Source organism: Corapipo altera, unplaced genomic scaffold (genome assembly GCF_003945725.1).
Source record: "Corapipo altera isolate COAL_440 unplaced genomic scaffold, ASM394572v1 107, whole genome shotgun sequence".
NCBI classification, from domain to species: domain Eukaryota; kingdom Metazoa; phylum Chordata; class Aves; order Passeriformes; family Pipridae; genus Corapipo; species Corapipo altera.
Genome location: NW_020885017.1, coordinates 775,493 through 789,250, shown reverse-complemented (window position 1 = coordinate 789,250; position 13,758 = coordinate 775,493). Strand labels below are relative to the sequence as shown.

At 59.3% G+C, this 13,758-nt stretch overlaps 1 protein-coding gene across 2 annotated transcripts in view; it reads right to left on the bottom strand.

The window, feature by feature from the left end:
• Positions 1-502: 502 nt before the first annotated feature.
• The window catches only part of GDPD2 (glycerophosphodiester phosphodiesterase domain containing 2), a 20,249-nt gene continuing 6,993 nt past the window's right edge, over positions 503-13,758 (bottom strand). Inside the window, exons 1-16 of one of the 2 annotated variants that reach the window (XM_027667671.1) lie at positions 11,603-11,674; positions 8,857-9,005; positions 7,668-7,771; positions 7,501-7,594; positions 7,238-7,297; positions 6,799-6,897; positions 6,325-6,418; positions 5,741-5,886; positions 5,196-5,278; positions 4,511-4,661; positions 3,752-3,967; positions 2,730-2,881; positions 2,226-2,373; positions 1,907-1,989; positions 1,436-1,464; positions 503-1,166 (exon numbers count right to left, since the gene is read on the bottom strand). In XM_027667671.1, coding sequence (XP_027523472.1) covers positions 1,114-1,166; positions 1,436-1,464; positions 1,907-1,989; positions 2,226-2,373; positions 2,730-2,881; positions 3,752-3,967; positions 4,511-4,661; positions 5,196-5,278; positions 5,741-5,886; positions 6,325-6,418; positions 6,799-6,897; positions 7,238-7,297; positions 7,501-7,594; positions 7,668-7,771; positions 8,857-8,970 — 1,626 coding nt within the window. In that variant the 5' untranslated portion in view covers positions 8,971-9,005; positions 11,603-11,674 and the 3' untranslated portion in view covers positions 503-1,113. Of the gene's footprint in view, positions 1,167-1,435; positions 1,465-1,906; positions 1,990-2,225; positions 2,374-2,729; positions 2,882-3,751; positions 3,968-4,510; positions 4,662-5,195; positions 5,279-5,740; positions 5,887-6,324; positions 6,419-6,798; positions 6,898-7,237; positions 7,298-7,500; positions 7,595-7,667; positions 7,772-8,856; positions 9,006-11,602; positions 11,675-13,758 lie in introns of those variants that run through there. The other variant, XM_027667670.1, reaches the window with a different exon arrangement.

Sequence of the window (13,758 nt, the reverse complement as noted above, 5' to 3'; positions counted from 1 at the left end):
CGCCCGCCGCTCTGCCCCGCCTCGGAGCCCAACGGGCTGCGGGGCGGCTCGGCCGGAGCCCCGCCCGGCTCGGCCTCCCGTCCCTGCCCGCTGCGGAGGGCCCGGCCCGCCGGCCCCGGTTCCCGGTGCGGTCACTAGGTGGCACGGAGGCGCCGCGGAACGCGCCCGCCCCGGGCCGGCACCGTCCGGGCTGCGCCTGCCCCTGCCCCGCGCCGGCAGCGCCTCCCGCAGCCGGGACCCGCAGGGAGAGGGAGGATGCAGCCGTGCCCACCGCAGCCCTGCGGGGTCTGTCTGCCGCTCCTCTGCTTTATTGACATAAATAGGTAGCAACAAGTAAAACTGACATGAAAAATTGACATGATACCCCATCCCCCCCCCCCCGCCCCCTTTCCATGTTCAAGGCCCTGCTGCAACGTGTCTGATGCCGAGTCCCATCGCTCCCTCCGCAGCCTTGGAGCGGCAGCAGCATTGTGACTGTAATCCCGCCAGCCCCTGACACCCCCCACCCCTAGCCCTGCTCCTTTTCCCCCCAGAACAACAGGCATTAACTGCTGCATGGAGTGCCAGGACCCTGGCCCTGAAGTATGAAGCCAGCAACAGCAGGGGCAGGATTTGTGTCCAGCACGGGGGTGCGAAGAGCTCAGCTCCCCCTTCATCTTGTGAAAAGCCACCCCACACCCCACTTTCTACTCCTCAGGCCAGACGAACAGCACATAAACCAGGTGTCCTTCAGTGGCTGCAGAGCCACTGCAGTGACGACAGGTAAAGACTGCCCTTCCCCTGCACCAAACAGTGACCCAAAACCCCACTAGTGTCCAAACCGCAAGGCAGAGGTCTCAGCTCCAACTCTGCTGGATAAGTATTCCACCCTAGGCAATCCCTGCAAAGCTTTAGTTCCTCGCTGCCAGTGAGAAATGGGAACCCAGTTCCAAGTCTTTTCAGCTGAGGGCAGCTGTGCACCATGAAAAGAGCCAGGAAGGCTACGGGAGAAGGAAGGCTCAGGAAGGAGCCTGTGAAGGAAAGGAGCCTTGAAGCTGGCCTGAGGAGCACTCCCTGCTTGAGCTGTGCAGGGCTGTGGCTGCCCCTCCCCACAGCTGACGCAGGCAAGAGGGGTCACTCTTGCATCAAGCTGTTGATCTTTGTGAGCAGCACATCCGTCTCAGACTCTGAGGAGAGAGAGAAAAAATAGTCATCGTGGGCAGCCAGCATCCCCTAGCAACAGGCGGAGTGGCCTGAAAAGCAGGTTTGAGGAGACTTGGGGAATGTGGGATTCCCCGGTGTTGTCCCACAGGGCTGTTTGTTAAGGGCAAGGCAGGAACTCCCTGGGCTGGGATTCCCTTCCCTCCCCCAGCCATCCCAAACCACTCTGTCACGTTTGGCTGGAGAAAGCAGCCTGGCTCCGAGGGAGGGGAGCTCTCATCCCGTGCACACTCACCCGCTGGCTGCCTTCTGTGGGAGCATTTCCTAGGAGATGGAATAGGATTGATGTTAGCATGCAAGTCTGGCCTCCCGCTTCCCTCCCCTAAGCTGCCAGCTGGAGGCTGTGGGGCCCCACAGTTCCTCGAGGGATCTGCTCTCAGTGTATGCAGCACTGGTAAAAAGGACCAGGGTCCCCCAGCCCCAGCCCACCAAACCCTGGGGTACAGAGTGAGTTAGGAAGTGTGAACTAAGGCATTCAGCAGCTTGACACAGGGTCAGGGCAGATTTTTAGCTGCAGCCTGGGGATAAAAGCTGCCTCCACAAACTGTGCTGTTTTAGCCAGACAGGAGGGGGCCACCCCATAATCTGAGTCCAGAGAGGGGTGGCAGCAGATACGACCAGGTTTGGATATGTACCAACCACCCAGGGCACACTGTGACATCCCCCAACAGACCTGCCTCAGGAGGGGGAAAGAGATCAAACCTACTTCAGTAAGAGGAAGGCCCAGAGGATGGTAAGGAAGGAAACGCAGTCTACAACGATCCAGATCATGAGATAGGTGCTGCTGGGCTGCAAGGCAACGAGACAACCCACTGACCACCAGCTAGGGGCGGTGTACTGGTGGCACAGCCAGCCTGCTGTGCCACCAGTCCCTTCTACAGTGTCACCTGCTCCCATGCCAGTACAGCACTGAGCAGAAGACACCCTCCAGGAAGCTGGCTGCACAGGGCTGCTGCAGAAAGGGACCCACAAGTGCCTGGGACACAGGGCTGTGGGGCAGGGTGAAAGATGGGGGGGTTACTTACAAGCAGCCAGATGGGGTGTTTCATTTCCTTCAGTACCTGGCAGGCATTGGTGGTGACAGAGCTCACCCCAGAGCACCAGAGCACCGAGAAGAGCCAGGGCTGGTTCACCACATACAAGTTGACAGAGATGTTGTCCTGGCGGTACTGCCTGCATGGGGACAGCCGTGGTCAGAGGAGCAGACAGCAGGGTGCCATCACACTCCTTGTACAGCCAGAGAGGACTGCACATGTGGGATATGATCCAGCATTTTCAGCCACATGGAGTGACTGTCTGGAGATCCAGACCCAGGGCAGATTTGCTGGCAAGGCAGAGGACTGCAGCCAGCTCCATCCCCTGCACCAGGCCAGCCTTGATAAGGCACGCTTGTCCACAAAGCACTCACCCAGCCCTTCCCAGCAGCACACCAGCACTCAGCCTCAGCTGGCCCTCACCTCTGCTGCGACAGAGCTGGGAGAGTGCCCAGATCCCCACAGCTCCCAGGCACTTGGGCAAAGGGGTCTCACCTGATCTCCTCAGAGCTCATGTCCTGGTAGGGCAGGTTGACATGCAGTAGTGGCTCCTTCTCATTCTGGAGTCTCTTCCGGCCATAGACTTGCTGGACACCCGGGGCTTGCTGTTTGACCTGTTCCCTGAACCCGTCTGGAAGCCAGAGGACCTAGGCAAGAGCCAGAGGGCACATGCAGAGGAGAGGTGCTCCAGGGAGTTTGCTCTCTTCCAAGATTTCCTTCCAGGGTCAGGCACACATGGCCTCCTTAGACAGCTGCTCCCTGACCCCAACTCCATGCTCAGCTCCTCCCTGAGGATCTCAGCCAGGACAGCCTCCTATGAGCTTGCCCCAGCCAAGAAGTAAGCACAACAGACCCCACTGAGGTGAGAAAGCAGTTCCAGCCTAAGAAAGCTGCAGCAGTTATGTCCTTTCTGGGTCCTTGAATGGATCAAACAGTGCATCCCTTTTAGCCCCAACACTGCATCAAGAATGCACCTTGGATCAGCACTATAGTAGAAGTCTTTGCTATGTCCCCTCCTGCCCTACATACCCAAAAAGCCAAGGAAGGGAGGCAATTAGAGTGCTAATTCATCCCCTAAGGGCAGCATATATTCTGTGCTGCAGAGGTTGGATGAAACATAAAGGGAACACAGGAGGTTGCAGCAGAAGTCCAAGAGCTGCAGGGAGAGGTGTGGTGCACTGGGGGGAGGTGGAAGCCTCAGCATTGTACTCCTGCTCATGCTGGCAGTGTTGGTCCCCTCTCTAGACTGAGTCATTGTTTACACACCAGGTGGCCAGTGCTGAGAAACAAAAGTATTTGGAGGGGTCTGAAGCTGTAGGCATTAAACCCTAATAACTACTGGCAACTTCTCCCAGCTAGAGAACCCCACACCTGGACAGGGTTGCCCAGCAGGGATCACCTATGGGGATGTGGTGTATGGGGTGTCAGGGATGCTCAGCGAGGCTGGCAGGGCACCTCCCACCACGGCAGGGGTGTGACAGCAGGGCCTGGCAGTGGTGGGGTGGTGACCAGCTCACCTGCTGTAGTGGGATGCCCGACTGTAAGATCACTGCCAGGGTGGCATTGACAAAGCTCTGGTAGTCACTGTGGTTCTCAGGCCGGAGGTCAAACATGATGGAGATATTGCTCTGCTTGGCTGCCTCGAGGGCCTGTCCCAGGGAGGGGATCCTCTGCTGAGTTGCCTCGTGGCGATCACCAGCAGAAAGACTCTGCACGGTGGGAAATGGCCTCCGCTGCAAGGGTGAGAGAGGGTTAGTCAGCATAGGCAGGGCCTCTGTAAGCTTCCACCTCCCAGACTGGTGCCCATCTATGGCTCTCAGTTTCCTACAATGGCCTCTCCACAGTGCAGACAGGCACAGGGATCCTTCCTATACACACCCATGTGGTACCTCTACCCTTCTCCCCTCTAATAGTACAGTTCAAGCAGCCCCAGCACCTGTGGGCATTCAAAGCAGCTCAGCAGCAGTTAAGTTAGTCACCTTTTGGGAAGAGCCTTGCCACAGCCACCTTCAAGCCCAGGCAGGCTGTGCAGCTCAGAGCAAACACAAGACATCTCCCCTCAAACCAGCCTCTTCTGTGACTCAGCTGAGGAGTCAGAACAAACCCCAGCTTGGGGCATAACCGCACCCAAGGGATTTGTGCAGGCTTCTGCACCCTGTCCAGGTGTCTGCCAGGACCAGCACTCCAGAAGGAAGGTTCTGGAGCCCCAGGGCAGGGCTAATGCTTTGCCCACAAATGCACCCACCCCTGACCAGCCACCCTTAGGGCATCCTGACCTCCAGAAACCAGCTGCCAGCATCCAACTGCTGGAGGTCCGTCCAGTTGAAGGCAGTGCTGTTCAGGGCAGCCCTCTCAGGGAACACAACCTGCACATTAGTGGTCCTGGTGAGTTCCTCGTCATGCATGAGGAATGGGACCCCATCAGCACTGGCAAAGGAGCAGAGAGGGAAGCTGTTTTTTTATTGTAAGCTGTTTGTCTCCTATCCCTGCCCTGGCATTTCTGCCCTCTCCCAGCCACCTACTAGGGTAGCCCCCAGCATTATTCTTCTTGTCCTTTACACAAAAATGTGAGTGTCCAGAAGGTACAGAGCACCTAGAGACCAAGACAGGAACCAAGTAGTTCCCTGCTCTCTGCAACAGCTGTCTCCATAGCAGGATTACATGAGATGAACTAGAGCCAGGCTCTGTTTTCCAAGCAGTACCCCTCCTGTGATGGAGCCTCCCTCCCTGGAAGGCAATCTGTCTGCATCAGGAGGACAGAAACCCAGTACCTCTCCCAGATCATTGGGACACCAAGTTGGAGCCAGTCCCATACTGGGGGAGTGGGAGTGGCAGAACCCTTTGAACAGGACTCCCTCCAAATGCAGGCTGTATCAGTCCTCCAGGTGTGTTCCAGAATGCCCATGTGGGCATATCCATCCCAGGATACACAGATCCCTTCCTCCCTCTGAGCCCCTTTACCTCACCATGACGTCTGTCTCAAAGACTTGCACATCACAGTCCACTGCCTTGTGCAGTGACATGAGGGTGTTCTCAGGGGCCAGCTGGAAAAAGGAACAGTGTTAATGCAGAGGGCATCGGCAGGACGGGGCAGGCACTCACCCTGCCTGGCTGCATCCAGCAACTTGGCTGGGCTCTAGGGCAACCACAATGAGACTGGGGTGATCCTGGCACAATGGGGGATGCAAAAGGAGTGGAGACAGACAGCCAGAGCCTGCCTTGTCTCTGCTTCCCAGCCCACACTACGCAGTCAGGCTTTCTGCTGAGAGTTGTATCTCCTGGTCCAGTAGTGCTCAGGAAGCAACCCCCCCCCCCACCCTGAGCTCACCCATCCTCCAAGCCTGAGCTGCCCTGGTTGCTGTGGGGACCCTGCTCTGCTGGGCTGAGCTCATCCAGGCCTGTGACAGCAAGGATCTGGTGCCCCATGGCCAGGCTTTCACTGTCCCATCCACCCTGTCCCATCCACCCTGACCACTGCCAGGGTGCTGGTGGTGCTGGTCACTCACCATGGGTGCTCCTCGATGGCCAACCAGGGCTGGCTTGGGGGGCAGCTGGTTCTCTTCCATGAGGCAAGGGGAAGTAATTCCCAGAGGAGCCAGATACAGTGCAATCATCACTGCGCAGTACACAAGCAGCAGAAACACTTTGAGACCTGCAGGCAGAGGCAGAAGATAGAGAGAGGGGTGAGGTACAGAGGAAGTCTTTTGCAGGCCGTTAGGAATAATCCAAGGCTGCTTCACCTGGCATTAACCTGTGGTTGCCCTAGGTCCAGCACTGTATCCCCAGCCTCAGGACCACTGCAGGTTTATTCTTGGCCCACTACGTGTCCTTGTATCCCAACCCAGCACTTCTGGGTCTGCCACCCGCAGCCCTCATCCAGCTGCCAGGCAGTGAGGGATGAAGCTGCACCAAGCCTGGGCATGAGAAGAAGCGACCAACAACAGCTATTACTACCAGACTGAGAACTGGAGGCCTGATCCCACTGCACTGAAGCTCTGTGAGCATCACTCTGCCAACAGTGCTGCTCAGTTGGGTGTTAGGAAGCAGGGCAGCAGCGGAGGGGGAATGTGCAGACCCTGGAGGGGGTTACCTGTGTTGCGGGTGCGGTACACAAAGCTGGCCAGGGGCCAGGCAAGGAGCGTCATTCCCCCTACGACTCCAATGTGCAGGAAGGGACCCGTTGCCTGGGGAGACAAAGGCAGAGCGTCAGCCAGGACCAGCCCAGCCCCTGTCCCCAAAATACACATGCTCCAAGGCCAGGGATCTGCCACTCTGGCCAATACTGCTGGAAGTGCCAGGGATGGAAGGACAGGCTCCCGGATGGACTGCATAGACCCCCTGCTCTGGTCCAGCCACCATTCATCATCCTGGTGGCAGCTGCTCCAGGCAGGACTGCAAGAGCAGGAGGAGCACCTTGCCTGGCCAGGCAGTAGAACTCAAGGGCAGAAAGTTAACCCCCATGGCACAAAGCCACGCTGGGGTGTTCAGTAGCCACCCTTCAGCTCGTCCCCTAAGGCCAGGCACTTGGTACAGTGGGGGAGTCTCTGGTATCGAGGTGACTCACCTGCAGGGAGATACGTGCACTTCTCCACTCCTCTGCCCACTTTATTCCCAGCCCTGTGAAGGCTGCAGCCACCACCAGGGCAGTTAGGATCAGCAGGATCTGTGGGGCAGTGCACAGGGCAATTAGGAGAGCACAAGCATCCTGCAGGGCAGGCAGAGCCCTCCTCATCCCTTCTTCATGAGCCCCAAGTCCTGAGACCCCACTTCCCCCATCTGGGTTTGCAAGTGAGCTCTGTACTCCATGCTTTGAGCAGTGGGAATATTCCCATCCCAGAGACGTGGCTGAGGAGCTAACAGCTGCAGCCCAGCTCAGCGGGGACATACAGCCACTCAGTGGGGTCACAGCAGCCATACCACAGCCTCAGCAGGCTCGTCACAGCTTCTGGAAGGTGCAAGGGCAGTCAGGGTAGGCACATCTCCCTGCTCCCCCAGTCTCTCACCTTGTGCAGCCAGTGTAGTTTCAAGGGCTGGCCGCAGAGCTGCAAGCACAAAGCAAGGACCTGCGAGAACAAGAGCTGTCAGAGCTGGGCTGTACCCCACACCTCAGCCCTCTAAGGGCACAGGACTCAGCCTGGCTGTGCTCAGGCTGACCCAGCTCCAGATGCTGTGGGCTCCTCCTGGCCCCACACAGGGCACAGCATCCAGCCTGTGCTCAGCACGCATCCACACCCCCACCAGGGCAGGTGAGACCAGCAGGGCTCACCAGTAGCACAGACGAGTAGGTGATCAGCACAGCCGTAGCTATGAGCAGGACCAGGGACCAGTCAAGCCACAACTTCCTCTGCTTGAAGATGAACCTGCCAGGAAAGGGGACGGTCAGAGCGGCAGGGGTGACATGGGGAACAAGGCTGGATGTGGGGTCCTACTCACTCGTTGAAGTTGTGGAAATCATTGAGGATGATGATAGCGAAGTAGAGCCACACCAGTGTGAAGAGGAAGACGCAGAAGAGGAACAGGAACCAGCTGCAGTCGCACTGAAAGCCAGAGATGACAGCTATACACACACCTGCAGGGCACCTGGCCCTGGTCAGGCTGCTGAGACCCCTGGGGAGCACCCAGCCAGCAGCAGGGAGCACAGGGGGTCACAGCAGACACTGGCCCAGGGAGCCAGGCACTGAGCTGCCCCATGGACAGGGACCACAGTTACCCAGGAGAGCTCTTTTGGCTGGACCCATGCTAAAGGAATATGGACCAGCTTCTCCTACAACAAGCTAAAAAGCTGCCTATGCCATGCTGAGGAGGATGGCTCCTGCAGCAAGACTGCCTCCTTTCCCATGCAGCATTCCCTGAGAGCAGGCTGGGACTCTGGATATGGGAAGGGACAGGGATTCCCTTCTAGCTGGGTGATCTGTGGGCTGGGCAGGGAGGGATGCAGTGCCTTAGGGCTGCCGTTGCAGTGGGGAACTTGCAGACTGCTCCTGCCAGCCCAGCTGAAGCCAGATCCAGCTATGTGGTCCCCAGCCCCTAGCCCCATGTGTGCAGGGAAGTGAGGGGTGCCACAGGTGCTGAGAGGGACACCTAACAGCCCAGACTTGTTTGTACATTCCAGGCAAGACAGGACAAGCAGCAGCACAGCCACTCCCATGGGAGTCGGAGACCTCAGAGAATCCCAGGGCCTCACCACTCCCAGGTTACAAATTGGTGAGGACACCCTCCTGGTGAGAGCCACACCTAGCCCAGGAACTGTGTCTCCCACGTGCCTGGCCAGGTGCCCCAGAACCTGCTGCCATGCTCAGCCCTAGGGCTCTGCTCTGCTCCAGGCACGTGTGAGCCCTGCCACAGGTGCACACTCGTGCTGCTCCGCCCTTCTTGTCACCCAGTGGGAACAGACAGCTCACCCTCTTGCCTTCTCACTGCTCCAAGCTAGGGCAGTCCCTGGACAGAGAGGGTGCTAGTCAGCACCCCAGCTCTCTCAGGCTCAGCCCTGGGAAGCAGGAGCAGTGGCAAGAGGTCAGCAGGTCAGTGTCTGGGCTGAGCATCCCAGCCAGAGCTCTTCCACACCCCGGCCACTGCTCTGAGCCTCCCACACATGGGCTGGCTAATCCCAGCTCAGCATCACCTTGGTGGTTCTCAGGCCCTTCCTCTTCTCCTTCTTGGCAGTGATGCACTGGCAGCTGTAGGGGCAGAGCAGGCAGGTGGCACAGGCAGCACAGCAGGCAGGGGGGTCTGCCATAGCATCAGACTGTCCCACACCAGAGGTCAGGCGTCCTGTGGGGGATACACGCAGGGTGTTGGTGCTGACCTCCCAGCATGCACCCCCATGGGGATGGGGCACTGAAGCATTCTGGGTCCAGGTACCCTGGCAAGTGGTCCAGAGTCCTGGGACATAGTGGGGCTGCTGGTTGTGTTCCCAGCAAGGCATGGTGCCACGGAAAGAAGCACAGGGTGCAGCCCAACCAGTTCAGCAGGCTGCTCTGGGACCCTTCACTCAACAAGTTGAAGCAAGCCTGGAGCTGGCAGGGAGCAGAGCCTGCTCCCCAGCCCAGGGTTCAGAACTCCTCCTGGGAGCCAGGATCATTGTGCAGGCTCCAGGGGCAGGCAGCCTTGCCAGCTGGACAGAACTTTGCACCCAGGCCCCCCCGGCTGCAAGGACTGCAAGGCTGGGCCCCACACAGCCTGGGGCTTCTGCCGTGCAGCTGGGGGGACGTACAACAGCCTGGAAGTTCCTGTTCTGCACCTTAAACCCAGGTCCTTGCTGATGCAGCACCATCCTGGCAGTCCTCTAGCTCAGCTCGCACAGCAAGAAGACCCCAGCGGGGCTGGAGGAGCTGCAGCTGAGCAGGCACCAGTTGGTTGTTGGTCCAAGCACTATGGGGGATGATGTGGGTGAGCATCAGTTATGGGGGGAACCCATTTCTACAGTCACAGAGACCCAAAATGAGTGTGGGGCCACTACTGAGTCCTCGAAGCACTGGGAAGGGGAGAGGGCCCGGATGCTTTGCTGTGATCCCCAGATTCCTGGTGCCTAGCCCCAAACGAGGTCTCCCTGTATCCACTCTGAGAAACCCCATGTTTACTATTGCTTGCCCTGCTGTGGAGCTGCTCCTCCTCTTCATCTCAACCTCCCCAACAGGCCAGGCACCCTACACAACACTATCACCCTGTGGATTAAACCAGACTCTCATTTCACTGTGACTACTGAGCCAGGCATGACAGCCAGCTGACCACATCCTCCCAAGCCACATCCTCTCCAACGGTGGGGGCAATGGTGTGCCTAGTACAGCCATGTCCCATTCCAGTCTGGGCTGTGGAGAGAGGGAGCAGAGCTAGCCCAGGTCCTCCCAGGCCCAGCCAGCCAGACCAGAGTGGCTCTGCCATGCCCTGGTCTCTCCCTCTAACAGGGCAGCACCCCAGACTGCCACCTTGCTCCCAAATACCACCACTGCGTGCATCTCCAGGGCTGGGGCGCAGAGTCTTCCTCAGGACCACCCAGACCAGTGGCTGCTGGGGCACACACAGGCAGGTACCAACCTGAGAGCAGGATCCCCAACCTGCCCAGTCAGCTTCTGCAGGCAGGGGGAGGTTGGGGGGCTGCCATTAGCAGGTCCAGCCAGCCAAAGCACAGAGGATGTGGAGCAGCACAGCAGTGCCCCACATCTGCTGCCCCTCTCCCTTCTAAGGACCAGATCAGCAGCTGTGACCTGCTCAGTGATGGCACTGAAGGAGCCAACCTTAACACAACTGCAGGAAGCCTTGAGACCAGATATTTCCCTTCTTGATGCCCAGGGGCTCATACCCCTGCTGTCACCAGAAGCAGAGTCCCCACTTCCATCACGGAGCAGTGGGCTCAGCCAGCCTCTGCTGGGACTCACCCTGTCCCCTGTCACGGGTCACACAGGCAAAGTACCAGTGCCAGCAGCTGCTGCCTGGCTCCCACGCAGGGTACAAAGTACAGTAGGAGTGGTTGTGAGCACCAGCTGTATTTCAGTGCTCAGCTGCTCCAAGGGACTGTCACTGCCAGGACTGGAGCCTGGTAGAGCAGTGGCACAGGACTGGCCACAAATCCATCCCAGCGGTGCTGTTTGGAGGGAAAATGCCATGCTGTTCCACAGCTTAAAGTGGGACTGCAGCAGTGGCATCAGTAGTTATGGTGTGATACCCCCGTACAGAGCACAGGTCCCAGACAGAGCTGGGCTAGGCACTCAGCAGACGCTGCTCAGCTTCTGCTCCAGCTCCTATGGGAGGGCAGCAGATTGGGAGCTAGGGTCCAGTGCTGGAAGGACCCCTCCTTTAGCTCCCACCAAGCAACACCCACAGCACACCCACAGCCTGTGAGAAGCACAGGGGACTTGAAGGGGTGACAAACTCATTGCTACAGTCATTGACATGGCAGCATGTGCCTGCAGCCCTGCAAGGACCTCAGTGCCCCAGAGATGCTGACACACGACAACCAGCTGGCCATGTGCAGGGCAAGATCCCCTTGCCCTGGTGCAGCCGAGCCAGCCCAGGCTGTGTGCCACCAGGCAAGTCAGCAGGAGCTGATGCCTAGCCTCGCTGTTCCCTTTCCTCACAGGAGGGAAGGCAGAGCATGGGCTCAGCATGAGGAACAGGATGACCCCAAAACAGCAAGAGCAGCACAGCCTGGCCCAGAGACCCCACTCCCCACTCGTGCCCGGGCAGTCAGCCCTGGGCTCCCCGTTCCTGCTCTCCGGTGTGAGAACAGCACGGGCAGCCCCTTTCCTTCCCCCGCTCAGATTCAGGCAGGGGTAGGACGATCACCCCACGTGGCGCTCTGCCAGCTCTCCCGCAGCACTGCGGGACAGCATCATCCCCACGGCCGGGGCTGCCACCCCGGGGCGAAATACCTGCTCCCCGCCGACGTCGGGCTCCCACCGCTGGGCCTCCGGCGGGCCAGGTGAGCGCGGGGCTGGGCTCTGCCGGGGCCGGGCTCTGCCGGGGCCCATGCGTGGCAGCGCCCCGCTCCCGCTGAGCTCACACCCTCCTGGGTGTGCCCGTGGCCCGGCGGGGCGGCCGCGGCAGGTCCGCACAGGCCGGCAGAGGCGGGCAGACTGCGAGCGGAGCCGAGCGGGGGGCCGGGCTGGGGTCAGGGCGGGCCCCGCCGGCCCAGAGGAGAGAGGGGGAAGGGGCCCGGGGGGCGTCACGCGTCGCGGCGCAGAGGAGTTTGCAGGCAGCCCACGTCCAGGCAGACGGAGGCTCCGGGGAGAGCTCCCGGGAGATGCAGATGGAGGCAGAGCTTCGTGCATCGCCGCGCTTTCGAGCGAGGGGCTGTGGGAGCTCCTCTGTCAAAGGGGGGCTTTTCCCTTCCTTGCAGAGGAAGCCGGGGACAGACGCATCTCGGGCCACCACAGCTGACATTCAACAGGGCATGCTTTGAAGACAGAAGTAAAAGTAGTTTCTTAAGCCAAGAGAAACGCTTCAGAACCAACGCATCCAAACTTCGCTAAAGCGGCGGACTGACAGGAGGCTCCAAATCGAACCTGGTGCCACCTGCAGACGGATGGGCTGATGCCTTCCATCTCCCCACTCCCTCCCTGTGGCACAGCACAGCTGTGTGCCCCCCACCCTCCGCTCCAGGTCGCGGCAGAAGCACAGCCCCTGGTGAGCCAGAGTGGACGACAAGCACTCAGACCTTTCTGTATCAGTGACTTGATCTATCCTTGCCTGGGATCTCAGGGGACCCCTATGATTTGCCACTTGCAAAGGAGCTGAGAAAGCTGATTTACAGGGAGGTGATGGCATCCTGCAGTGACATAGAAACTGCCAATTTGGGCAGAAGCCTCAGTGCTCAACCCCCAGCTGATCCTGTTCCACACTACTATTAACAGCTTTGGCACAGCTGATTGAACAGCTCTAGGAAATGTGCTGATTAAGGTCTTACCAGTGGAGGTCTGGTAAGCAGTGGAGTCTGGAGCATTGCAGGAGGAGTTGTGCTGTAACACCCATTGCTCTGCACCCAAAGGAGTAAGCTGAAAGCATTGCAATTGCCAGGAACACCCCTCAGACAAGCAAGCAGCCCTGACCCCAGAGTTTGTGAGCTGTGAGCAGGTAGCACTAAGGTTCACGTCCTGCATCCACGTGCTGTGCCAGCTCTGACACGGGCCAGCTACACAGCAGAGCAAACCCATGGGCATGAATGTTCCCAGTGGACCTGTGCTCCAGGATGCAGAGAGGCCATTTCATGGGATTGAAGATCCACTGTCAGGGATTGGGTTGCAGGTTATAAAGGAGATGAAGAAGTGAGCACTGAGGGGGAATGAAGGACCCCTTAAGCCAAGAAACAGCTTAGGCGGCAGAGAAGGGAAACCCAGGCATGAATAAAGAGACCACGGGGATACTGGAGAAGGGGAGGTTGCAACAGAGCTCCAAAAAGCTGTGGATTTTAGAGGTGCGAGGCAGAGCTGACGAGGGAGGCACCGCTCAGCCACGCGCACATGGAGCAGCGGGACCGACGGGGATCTCCCCGGGTACTGGTCACGCACCGGGCAGGAGCCCCCTTCCCTCTCTGTTACAGCCGGGCGCTGCGGGGGGAGCCCCATCGCACCTCTGCCCACCGGGATGCGACAGTGCCGCGGCTGCGGGCTCAGGGCCGGGCGGTGCGGTCCGACAGGGATGGAACAGAGAAGGGGAGCGGCGGCAGGGCCGCTATTCCGTGTTTTACAGGGCAGGAGGCAGCGCTGTGTGGGAACGGGAACGGGCACGGTGGGAGAGGGCGCGGCAGTGCCGGGGCGGGGCCGCCAGGGGGCGCCCTCGGCCCGCGCTGCCGCCACTCCCGCGGGAGCGCCCGAGGTCAGAGCCGAGCTCAGGGGTGAGACTGAAGGATGGAGTCGAGTTTAGGGCTGAGACTGAAGGATGGAGTCGAGTTTAGGGCTGAGACTGAAGGATGGAGTCGAGTTTAGGGATGAGACTGAAGGATGGAGTCGAGTTTAGGGCTGAGACTGAAGGATTGAGTGGAGTTTAGGGGTGAGACTCAAGGATGGAGTGGAATTTAGGGGTGAGACTC